The 12,525-nt window shown below is 44.8% G+C and overlaps 1 protein-coding gene across 2 annotated transcripts; it reads right to left on the reverse strand.

The window, feature by feature from the left end:
- Positions 1-2,174: 2,174 nt before the first annotated feature.
- Positions 2,175-10,075, reverse strand: hoxb8a (homeobox B8a). Of its 2 annotated transcripts, none has more exons than XM_061026373.1 (2): positions 9,018-10,075; positions 2,175-3,399 (listed from the first exon to the last, which is right to left on the reverse strand). In XM_061026373.1, the coding sequence occupies exons 1-2, from the start codon at positions 9,448-9,450 to the stop codon at positions 2,996-2,998; spliced, it is 837 nt and encodes a 278-aa protein (XP_060882356.1). In that variant the 5' UTR covers positions 9,451-10,075; the 3' UTR covers positions 2,175-2,995. The 2 variants fall into 2 exon arrangements, with proteins under 2 accessions (XP_060882356.1, XP_060882357.1); XM_061026374.1 differs by having other exon boundaries at positions 2,722-3,396; positions 9,018-9,958.
- Between the last annotated feature and the right edge of the window lie 2,450 nt (positions 10,076-12,525).

The following is a 12,525-nucleotide window of genomic DNA, read 5'->3' on the forward strand; positions in this document are numbered from 1 at the left end:
AGATTTAGGGCTGAGGGTCTCGAGATGTCTCTTACGGCCATGCACAGATTCAACTTGGAGTCTCCTTTAAGAAAAACTGGTGGACAAATAAAAAGTCTCCACAGCACGATTCATGTAGTTTCTATTCATGTGTTTTAAACATATGTGTTTTCTTTTCACCTTTTGAAAACTTAAAGGACACAGATCAACTTGTTACCTGCTGTCCATGGAGCCTTGTAAAAACAGTTGAATGAATCTGAATAATCTTTTTTTGAACATGAGTTTATTTGAACAGAAATCCTGCTGCAGTTGGATTTAAACAAGGAGACATTTAGGGGGCTGAGGGGGTCTAAAAGGGTAGACTCCTGTGTTTCATAAGGCCGGGATGTAAGGATCAAACATCAGGATATTTTTGCCTTTACTGATTTTGAATTTATTCTTCAACGTTTACAAAATGCAAAACGGCATCGTCAATGCAAAATGAAAGCTGCTCATGTTTGTTTTTAAGACAGAAATATAAAGCAACTTGATTGTTTTTTTTACGCACTGTTCAAAACTGGATTCAGAAACGGATTCTGCTCCATTTAAGGAGAAAAGCACATTTGATGCAGAGCCAGGCTTCCCTAGGGGGGTTGCAGAAATCTCAGGGGGGGCTAGAGGCTCTGTCTGCTCTGGGGTTATATCGAAACTAGATCTGCAAAAAGTAACTCAAATCCTGATGACACACTGACTGGACAGCTTATACAAAGGTCTGTAGATGAAACTCTAAAATGTCAGGCTGCTTGGTCAACTACATCTATCTCTAAATCTAAAACTAAGGGTCCTGGGGGGGGGCTCGGCTTCTCTTAGCTACAAGTCAAGTGTCTGAAGAAGAGCGAATACGCATGCTCAGTTTGTTTGATCTCCAGATGGAAACAATCCAACTTCAAGTCGTCATGGTGATGATGATGGAGGGCAGTGTAATGGTGAATACAGAGGCCTGTAATAATGTAAGTGGAGGTGGAGGACCAGGCAATAAATAAAGAGATGTTTGGATAGGATGTGTGTGTGTGTGTGTGTGTGTTGAGGGGCGGCGCCTGTTGTTTTAAGAGGAGATTTCCGAGTCGAGGCTTAAATGTTTGGCCCCGTGAACTGAACGGTTTTATCAGTCTGGGTGCTGACAGGAAGGAGGGAGAGAGAGAAGGAGGCAGGGAAGGGTGAAAGGAGAGGAAGTGATTAAAGAATAGGAGGAAAGTACGGAAGCCCTAAGCAGACATATGACCATACATTTTATGTAACGCTGTTTTTCTGTTAAAGGTGACATATCCTCCTCCTCCTCTTCTTCAGTGTAAATAAGTCTCAGAGCTCCCCAAAACATGTGTATGAAGTTTCTTGTTCTAAATCCACTCTGATCCTGTATTTGATCATGTCTATAAACCCCTCTATTTCAGCCCTGCTCAGAACAGGCTGTTTCTGTGTCTGTACCTTTAAATATGTAAATGAGCTGTGTCTGACCACGCCCCCTCTCTGGAAGGGCTTGGGTGTACTCAGGCTTTCTCGCTCCATGTCCTATTGTTTACGGTGAGAAGGCAGACTCAGAGGGCAGAACAAACACCTAGCTGTGGGAGTGTCACCCACCTGGGGGAGGGGCTACTGCCCTTTGTGATGTCATGAAGGGCAAATCGCCAAACGGCCTGTTTGAGCACACATTTTCTGAAAAGTGGAGCAGGCAGAAGATGGAGAGGATGGACTTTTCTCATCATTGGGGGGTTTGTAGACAGACTAGAGACACATATTAGAGTTAGAGAAACATGGAGAAGAGTATTTTATATATGTGACCTTTAAGGGTTTATTTTGGTTGTGATCTTGACTTCAAGTTATCAACTCTGGTTTCCCGTGAAGACGAGTTAATGTCTCGACTGAATTGAAGTCGTTATGACTGGAAACTCAGCGCTGTTATCCCGAGATAATGAGATGAGAGCTCAAGAAAACGATCGTAATAAACTCGGTTCTATAAAATGTGTTGATGTGTGTCTGCTCAGGGCTTCCGTAGAAAAAGCGACATCTTGAATTGTCTCTTTCTGTTTCACTCTTTAGCTGACGAATCAAAAACTTTCTTCCAAATTGAAGATGGCAATTAAACAGTGCCACATTAAGAGCCCCCTCCCCATCATCACCTCATAGCAGAGCCCGACATTAAATTACAGAAGTCGACATTTAATCACATTTTTTCTCCTTTTTATTTTTATGAATGTTCTCTTTTTTTTTTAATCTGCACTGTGCGCATGCTTTTTACCCCAAAAAGAGAAAAAGGAAGACAACATAAAACGAACACCATCGATCATAAAACCAACTAAAACGAGAAACAACAATTAGAGTGTGTAAAAAAGAGACCCGACCTACTAAAACAGCATAAATAGGCAGTTTCATGTTGTTGGAAATTTCATTAATTGCTACGTCATCGTCATCATCATCATCAATCATTGCCATAACAACAACAACAACAACATAGAAGTGAGAAGTACAGTAAAAAGTGCACCATCATCTTTTTAACTTAAAAACTATACAGCTGCCAAAGATAAAATTGTTAATGATAAACTTCTAACAATATAGAAATGTTTCCACGATAATTGTTCCACAAAGAAAGGAAGCTATCATTTTTCTTTTTTTTTTTTTTTGATTCTTTTAAACACTAGATTAATCTATGTTTGTTCGACTTGGATTGATCCGCCCCCTCCCTCAGTGATTTTTTTTTAAGTTCACTTTCTTGTCTCACTGCGTGTTTTTTTTTTTTTCTTCCCGCGCTTTTCAACAGTCAGCACGTGGAGGCTCGAGGCCTCATCAGTCCATCCGGTCGCCATTTTGAAATGTTCCTTCCATCGATTGGATCGTGGAGACAGCGGGGCAGTCCAATGGCCTTTAAGTTAGACAAAAACAACCCCCCCACCCACCATTCTTCACCCATCCTTACCCCCGTCCTGTCCAGCATTTACAGCCCTCCCCTCCCCCCTCCTCGCCCGTGTCCCCGCTTTCCTCCCTACATTGGCTTCGGAGTTTTCTCGCAGCAATCCTCAATCACGGCGGCCTGTGACCCCGCTGTTCCCGCTACAGCCGCGACCGAGGCTCCTCCTCCTCCTCCTCCTCCCCCTTCACCTCCTCCACTCCCGCTGCCATCCCTGATCTCCTTCTCCCTCCTCTCCCTCTCCACCGCCTCCTGCTCGCTCTTGCTGCTGGGGAACTTGTCCTTGTTGTTCTCCTTCTTCCATTTCATCCTCCGGTTCTGGAACCAGATCTTCACCTGTCGCTCCGTCAGAGCCAGCGCGTGCGACACTTCGATGCGGCGTTTCCGGGTCAGGTAGGGGTTGAACAGGAACTCCTTCTCCAGCTCGAGGGTCTGGTAGCGGCTGTAAGTCTGCCGGCCTCGTCTCCTGCCAGCAGCTACTGGGTGGAGGAGGGGGGAGGCGGGGGGTGGGCAGAATAGAGGGGGGGAGACATTATTAGAGGAAAAACTACCTGATTACATCATCACTTTATCGTAAAACTTCCAACGACCCCTTACATGGAAACCAAACAAAGTCTTTGCTATTAAAACGCTAATATTTATTATTAACCCGAAAACAGAGAAAGTTTGCAGCATTCGTCTTAAAGATAAGTTTCCTAAAGGGACTGAAAAGTGTTAGATTTCCTTTTGCAATGTGTCCTATCTAAGCGCGTCGTGTTGGGTCATGTCTATGATACTGTACTATACGGCTTGGTACTATACGGTATGGTACTATCATGATGGTACTATATGGTAAGATACTATATGGTATGGTACTATATGGTATGGTAATATCATGATGGTACTATATGGTAAGATACTATATGGTATGGTACTATATGGTATGGTACTATCATGATGGTACTATACGGTAAGGTACTATATAGTATGGTACTATATGGTAAGATACTATCATGATGGTACTATATGGTAAGATACTATATGGTATGGTACTATATGGTATGGTACTATCATGATGGTACTATACGGTAAGGTGCTATACGGTATGGTACTATACGGCTTGGTACTATACGGTATGGTACTATACGGCTTGGTACTATCATGATGGTACTATACGGTATGGTACTATACGGTATGATACAGTTTCATGTTTTATATTCACATCTGCAAATATTTAAATCTACATTTCCAAAACATTGATTTTTTTTTTGCTGAGTATGGCAGAACAAGAGGGCCAACATGAAGGCACAAAGACCCTCCTCATACAGCGCTTTGTGTCTGAACCAGTTCAACTCTCAAAGGTACTCATGTGACATCACAATGATTTTAAAGAGAAATAAAGTTGCACATGTTTTAATATTAGAAGATTAACCAAAAGCATCTTTAAATAAAATGCATTTTCAGATTACAGACAATAACTGATGAAATGTTGATGTACTGAAATGTGTTGTAGAAGTTTAGTGTGCGTGTGTTGCTGTAGAATTACACTGAGACGGTTTCTCTTCATTTCACTGATGTTCAGATGAAGTGCTTTACTTTGAGATACAGATGAATCCCTTTGTTTGTCTGTGAGTGTGGATTAACTCAGTGACCCTTCATCCAAACAAACACACAAACAAACATGTTTATGTTGTTATTGATGCATGGATGTTAAATTCACACATCAGAGCTGTTTTCTTGAAAAGAAAGGAAGTTCAGGCATGTCTTTAAAAATCATATGATTCTCATATGACTCATGTTCATGGGTGTCATAAATCTATCTCTCTTCCACACTTACTTACACAAACACACACACACACACACACACACACACACACACACACACACACACACACACACACACACACACACACACACACACACACACACACACACACACACACACACACACACTATTCTTACGTCTCCTCTTTACGCAAAGGATCCGGAAACACAAAATGTTCTAACCCACCCGGAACTCCACCAAAAGCACATCACCATCCGCCAACTGCAGTCACTGAATATTTCTAAAAAGAAACATCTACTGAGCACTTACAGGAGTGCACATGAATATTTGATGCTTCACATAAATACATCGTAAAAACTGAGGAGAGGGGGGGAAAGCATCTCTTTAAGAGACGATCTCTGAAAGAATGAAGAGGAGAATAAAGATGCGTTCAAAGACAAGAAGAGACTTTTCATTAAAAACGGTGCAAACGATGAGAAGTGGAGATAGAGAGGTGTAGCTGTGAGTCTCTGAGGTGGATGTTTCTTTGTCTGCGCGCAGGGAGAGAACCCGGAGCACAGACGCAATATCAAATTCATAAATACTTAATCAACGGACACGAGGTCACGTATCGAGTTTCTGCACAAACGCTGGACAAGCACGACGAAAGAAACACCCGCCTCTCAGGTGATTTTATTCACCTGCAGGTTTTTTTTAAAACGTTTTTAGTATGTTCTCCATGATGGTCCCAGTTTATAAAGAAAAATAAAAACATGAAACTGAATATAATCACAGAGTGTTGATGCTTTAAAGACAGCTGCGGTGCTTCTATAAAACTGGAACACTTCTCTGAAGGAGTCTGACATTTCCACACACGCATCCTATTTTTATTGAGCGTAAATATATAATATAACTAAGCATTGTTAGTGATCATGCAGCTCTAGAATAAAAAAAAAATGCTGCTTCTAAACAAATTTGATAGGAGGGGAAATATCAGGCGTTTGCATGATTGTCAAAATGTCCCTTTTTTTTTTTTTAAATTTGCACATTTTGTTTTATTCTCATTTTATATTTTATTGCATTCCCTGACAGAAGCTGTGGGCTCTAAATAAAGTTGATTATTATTATTCTTTATTGTGCATCAGAATAAAAAAAGAACGCGTTTAGGAAATATTCTACCAACTACAGAGCAGTGGAAGAATTCTCATTTCAGGTCAAATCAAATATCAAAGGATTTTTTTCAGGATGGATTTTGTTTATTCCCTGATTTAAATGTAGTTTTGTATTTTCTTGAATGCAGTGATTGTTGCTGTAACCACACGCAGCCCTCTTACTCTCCTCTCATTAGAAACAGCCTGCAGGTGAAAAACAAACACGGATCAGTGATGAGTTTGACTTTCCACGTTCAGTGTCCGTGTTTGGGCACAGAGCTGCTTTTATGGTCAAACATGCAGAAGAAGAAGAAGAAGAAGAAGAAGAAGAAGAAGAGGGGGAACAGCGGCAGACGAGGGAGTCTTTATGGAAATGTGTGAACTTGTAAGTGATGTAAATGTCTTGTATGTGTTATCTGTCACGGGGCTGGCGCCGTGATTTCGTGCTGTGGGGACTAAAGGGAGCTGGGCGCCACCTTCAGTGCTGTCACCAGCCATGAATTAAGGGAACTGAGAAACACTTTCCTGGATAAAATGACAGAGAGGATTGCTTTGATCCGAATGCTATTTTGACGGAGCAACGCACACGAAGAATTTAACCCTCAACCTCCGGCACACACACACACACACACACACACACACACACACACACACACACACACACACACACACACACACACCAGCTCCATCCACAGCTGGAGGATCAAACAGCTCTTAGAGGACTAAATCCTCAGATTTGTTTCATTTGTTTGACGTGTTGCTGCTCTCCCGTCAGCTGAATGATCACCTGCTCTTTAGCAGACTGAGGCTTCGGCATTCTAAACATTTTGAAGAGCTATCACACATGAAACCTTTACTACGCCAATTAAATGAGCTCTAAACTAATGCACGGCTGTTGGCAGTTGACATTTTGGAGGAAGGAGAAACAAGGTTTCCTCTGGACAACAGAGGCCAATGAGAGCCGAGACAGAAGACTAAAACAATTACAGACATGCATTCATTCTTCTGCCTAATCAGATTTTACTTCGCCTTTTTCTTTTGTAGCCTGGAGAGAGAATCATTTGTGATTTATTCCAAACCACAGCGAGTCGTAAAACGAGTTCAGAATGAGACTCAGATATTAAAGCTCGGAGAGACTCGGGAGGATTTCAACGCATCTTCTTCCTCCTCCAGTGCCGTGTTTCTGATATATGAAAGGTATGGAGGAGGCGCGCTCCTCTTTACAAGACAACTTATGAAACGTTTCCTCTCGTTAAAGCGGGATTTCGGTGCTAAACGGGGAGGATCACCGCCTCGCAGCTGCGCTCCATCCCCCCGTTACACCCGCAAAACACGGTCCGCCTTTTCCTGCTATTATAACTAATAAATCCTCGCGCTGAGCTGAGATAATATCCCATCAAAGAGCACACGAGCTGTAACCGCGTGCGTACATACAGAGCATTCTCGGACTTTAGCGGCTTGTCATGCCTGGTTTCCTGTTTTCACTCGAGTCTGCAGCCCCCGGATGATGAGAGCTGCCTGCACCCGGGCAGTAAAGCCAAAGTATACAGTATGAAATCTATCAATCATAGGACTAATCACTGTCATCGTCTCTGCAGAAGAGTGGAAGCTCCTTCAAACGTCGTTTTCAGGATCCCAGCCCCGCGCGCGCCTGAGTGTGGCCGCTCGTGTTTAACGCTGGGAATGATTTGGAGAGCCGTGACGCGCAGACAAGTGTTAGGAAAATATAACACAGGCTTTAACTGTGTAAATTATGATCATTTACAGGCCACACAATCAGGAAACATGTAATACTGATACACAAGGTTCCCCTAACACACACACACACACACACACACACACACACACACACACACACACACACACACACACACACACACACACACACACACACACACACACACACACACACACGCACACTGCAGGGAACGTGCTCGTATTGTTGTAAATGTGTATCATCAAATGTTGCTGCTGTTATCTGGAGCAGGTGGTTTCAATATGTGTGCTGTGAGGATGAAAGGAGAAGCAGCTCGAGGTGAAAACAGACCCGCTTCATTTATTTATTATATATATATTTTTTTATTTTATGATCATAATCATGAAGCCACAAAAGTCCTGTACAGGCTATAACCCGTCTGCAGCCCCACTTTAAAAAATACAACCGAGAACACAAGCAATAAACTCTCACTCTCTCTCTCACTCACACACACACTCACACACACACACACACACACTTACACACACACACTTACACACCACGGCACAAGAAATATGGGCTCAAACAAAATAGGCTGCTATACACGTCAATCCCTTCACTGCCCTCTCTCCCTCTCTGCCTTACAGTCTGTGTCTCTCCAACACAAAAATGCCTTCTTGCATAATCAGCCGTATTGTGCTGTCGGTTTAAACCATCCATTATCAACTCGGCGTCCCTACAATGCAAATAATATTTGAAGAAATTCAAATTAAATTTATATAATCTGAGCTCGGCCTGCTCCTGACTCACCGTGTGCCACAAACAAACTGAGTGTTTTAAGAGCACGCTTTTTTTTTTTTTTTACTTGCAGGGTGATTTAGATTTTTTTTGTTTTCATCAGATGTGGAGGTGCTAACTCTTCTTCTTCTTCTTCCTCCTCCTCCTCTCACACATGCACAGTCTCTGCTCTAACCCAACAGGGACTCGGCCACCGTGCAGCCAAATATTCCCACAGACCACAGGCAGGGCAGTAAAAGCAAAAAACGGCAGTAAAAGTTTAACCCGGGTCAGAGCTGCATGTCTGAAACAACTCTCTCCCATCTGCTCAGAGCTGCACTTTTTTGTAGAGGGGCTCTTCTCTCTCCTCTGAACCCCCTCCTCCAACATCTCCCGTCCATTTTAGCCTGCTTTCCTTTCTCTCCCTCTCCGAGCTCCTACCCCGGCTCCTCTCAGTATATGACCCGGGTAATTAAACCCTAAAGTCATTCACAAGTTTTGGTGCTGCCAATAAAACCATAAACGTGCTTTTGTCTCCCGCTTTGAACGCAGGAAGCTCCGATTGCCCTGCGCGAACTGCTGCTTTTTATAAACACTTTTCTTCAAAGTTTCTTCCACTGCTCCCTGAACATGTCTCCTCTTCGTGGAGCAGCAGCAGCGCGACTCTCTCTGTAGGAAAGAAGAGTCAGCGTAAAAGACAAAACAACCTCTGCAGCTCCGTTAGCTCACCTTGCGGCCTCATCCAGGGGAACAGCTGCGTCGGTGAGGGGCTCTGCTCGGTCCCCTCCGCGTCCTCTCCGCTCAGCACCGGCGCGCCTCCCAGCTTACAGTCGCTGTACTGGACCAGATCCGCGTCCTGCGTCCCGAAAAGCGTCTGCCGCTGAAGGGCGTCGTATCCGTAGAAGTTCCCGGGCTCGCCGTGGCATGTGACCGCGCAGGGGCTCTGCTGGTACGGGTTGCTGGGCAGTGTGGAGGCGCTGTGGTGGTAGAAGTCCTGGATCTGCGGGGCGTGCTGGAAGGTGGCGCCGGAGCCCGGGCCGTACACCACGGTGGGCCGGCTGCCGGTCAGGTCCTGCGCGAAGCCGCACTCGTAATAGTTTGGACGTAACGAGTCTCCGCTCTTATATTTAGAGAAGAGCGAGTTGACGAAATATGAACTCATCTTTGTGTTGGTGTGGTTTTTTTTTTTTTTTTTTACAGTAGTTCAGTCAGTGTTCAGCAGAGTCACAGAGGGAGCGACCAGCGGCTCGTGCTTTCCTTTTTTCTGCTTCTGTCGCGCGCTGTGAGGCAGACAAACACCGACACACACACACACACACAGAGAGAGAGCGCGAGGCGAGTCTGCCGCCGGTGTCGGTGACCGTTGTTGTGGTGTTTCCCCTCACGGCCACAGTGACGGACGCGCGGTGATGCGAGTAACGGAAACAGCCACAACCACAACAACAACAACAACGATCACACCGATTCCATAAAAACTCCAGCGAAGAAGAAGAAACAGAAAACGTAGAGAAAGGAGAAGAAGAAGAAGAAGAGGGAGAAGTTGAGGAGGAAGGGCTCCTGCGCATCACAATTCCGGTGTTCGCGCTGGAAGCGGAGCCCTGTCGCGCTCTCAAACGGCTTTTCCGTGATTTACTCCTCTGCAAATGAGTTGTTTCATATTTTTTCTCCCTCTCTCTCTTGCTCCCTCTCTCTCTCTCTCTCTCTGGCTCTCTATCGCGCGCGCTCACCCCCTCTTTCTCTCTCTCTCTCCTCCTGGCCTCGGTGTGTGTGTGTGTGTGTGTGTGTGTGTGTGTGTGTGTGTCGGTTTCAGGGATAATTTGCATCTATTATCAGCTCTTCATCCCATTGGCTTCTCCACGCACACCAGTGCCCGTACACACACACACACACACACACACACACACACACACACACACACACTCATATAGGGTCTATTACACTTTTTTTTTCTCTCGCTTGTCCCCGCACGCGCCTCTGAGCTTATAGATGATAGTCAGCTCGAGGAGCTCCGCGCGCCAGAGATAATGCAAAGAGAGAGAGAGAGAGAGTGAAGAAAGAGAGAAGAAGAGGAAGAGAAGGAGGAGTGGAAGAAAATAGGTGCACTATCAAGGGCGTGGGGGAGGGGGGGGTGTAATGAGAATTCTGCCGCTTTGCATCTGATCAACAGCAAATAGACGCACGCGCACACTCACATCAACCAAAAGAAGAAAAAGAACTGATTTTCTTTTTACTTTGAAGCTGAGATTGAGGTCGGGTGTTGATGGTGGGGAAGGGGTGAGGGGATGGGGGGGGGGTGTATTGCTCTCATTAATTGCTCTTTCTCATTTTCTCCTCTGAATCCTTAAAGGAGAGAGCGCGCGCGGAGTGAATGAGGCCCGCAAATGTCAGCGAGCCTGCACGAGAGAGAGGGGGGGGGGGGGGGGGGGGGGAAGTGGAGGGGTAGTGCTTCCTAATTGGTATTGGTTTTAACAAGTACCAGTCTATAAATGTAATTGAGGTTTTAAAACCAGTTCTTGTCTTCATTTCTGAGGCTGGTCAGAACGAGACGCGCATGCGCCCTGATCGTCGTATACTTTTATAAATATGATCTCCATAAACATGTGAGGAGGACCGGGGAGGTAATGGGCTCGGGGAAAGTGGCTGTAAACGCTTTAACAAACTATAAAGCTCCATAAAGCGGAGGGGCAGTGTTCGCTTGTTTACGTCCCGGCAGCAGAAACAAACCGGGATGTTTTACGACGCGCCCTTTGCGCCACCGGAGGCCGTAAACGCCTCATCGTCGCCCGGTATTTAAGTGTCATTTTCTGCGTGTTTTCCATACTGCTGTGGTCTTTCCTGTAGTGTGAGCAGAGGTAAGAAGAGGGCCTTACTAAGGAGGGATAGGATGAGCAGAGTGTGGACTGAGGCCTTGTAGAACAGCCGTAAAAAAGTAAGAAATAAAGACCAACGTGTGGACTGATTTCTGCATTGATTGACACTAAAACAGTGTTTTCTGCAGCCTGAAAGATGCTGATCAATCTGAGAGGAGCAATCAATGATGCAGGTGTCTGCAGGAGCTCAAACTCAATTTTCTCATTCGGTTCCTGCAACATGATTTTGTTTTTGAGCTTTCATTTTATCTCCATCATTGAATGTTTTCCTGTTCGTGGCGCGCTCAGCCAAATAAAAATGTCATTACAGGAATTTAATTTATTTAGATTATACAGCGCTGACACAAAAGGCCCAAATGTTGCCAGCAGCCGCCTGAATTACACTCCGTGTTGTGGTAAATCAGCTGATTATACGCCCGACTTTCTGAGGAGTAATTGCCGCAGTATTTTCCCAATTTATTACCCAGAATATGATCTTATTGAAAGTTCAGCGCGCCGTGTTTTACACTTCTAATAAAGTGTTTGCTTATGAGAGATCTGCAGTCTGCGGGGCGAGATGTGGATGTGTGCGCGGGAAAACACGCGTTTGAGAGCAGTTTTAATCACAGTCCGGACAGAGATCTAAATTAGAAAACAGAGAGAGTCTGTTACCGGTTCATTCCTGCAGAATAAAACACACAACAGAGAACATCGCGCGGCCCTGGAGACGCGCACAGACTCCGTAAACAGAAGGATTAAGAGAAGTAAGAAACATCAATAGCTGTTTCATCTGCGTCATTTTAACCATTATTTAAAATCAGGATAGCACAGGTGAAGAGTTCTGTGCATCCTGAATGCTCATATCCCTTACAGTGACCAGTGCAAAACATGTTTCCAGCACCCTGCACACGCGCGTTCACCTTACACATTCCTGCATATTAAGTAGGGAAATAAGGTGCGTGCGTCCTTGGCGTGGATTGTGCACCAACACAAATAAACATTTCCTGGAGGCCTATACGTATCCTGCACGGCTATTGGGTAATTATTTTCCAAGGCTTCAGCCCTTCCTCTGCATCATCAGTGAGAAGAACCCAAAAATGTCTTCAAATATCAGGACAGAAATTCTAAAAGTATCTCAGTAACCTCCGAGCTCCTCTACAACACCCATTTTTATACACACAGAAAAGGAATAAAGCAAGTTGCCCCCCCTCACAGGAGCTCGTTGGTTTCGACATCAGGAGGTGAGCAGAGCCTCGGGCGAGACTGTTTTATCGGTGGAGCAAGAGCGCCATCAAGTGGCCGTTTGCTTAAAGGGCCACAGGGGGGACGTCGGCCTGTAATGCGGCTTTATGGTTCTATTAAGTGCGCACATAAAGCTACATAAGCTG

Source organism: Labrus mixtus, chromosome 20, assembly GCF_963584025.1.
Source record: "Labrus mixtus chromosome 20, fLabMix1.1, whole genome shotgun sequence".
In the NCBI taxonomy this organism is placed as follows: Eukaryota; Metazoa; Chordata; class Actinopteri; order Labriformes; family Labridae; genus Labrus; species Labrus mixtus.

What these genes read in the sequence shown, in the direction of transcription:
- hoxb8a (XM_061026373.1), bottom strand. Translation starts at nt 9,450, where the DNA reads ATGAGTTCATATTTCGTCAACTCGCTCTTCTCTAAATATAAGAGCGGA. An exon ending in CCCCTGGATGAGGCCGCAAG is followed by an intron (nt 3,400 to 9,017) that starts GTGAGCTAACGG and finishes TCCTCCACCCAG; the next exon opens with TAGCTGCTGGCAGGAGACGA.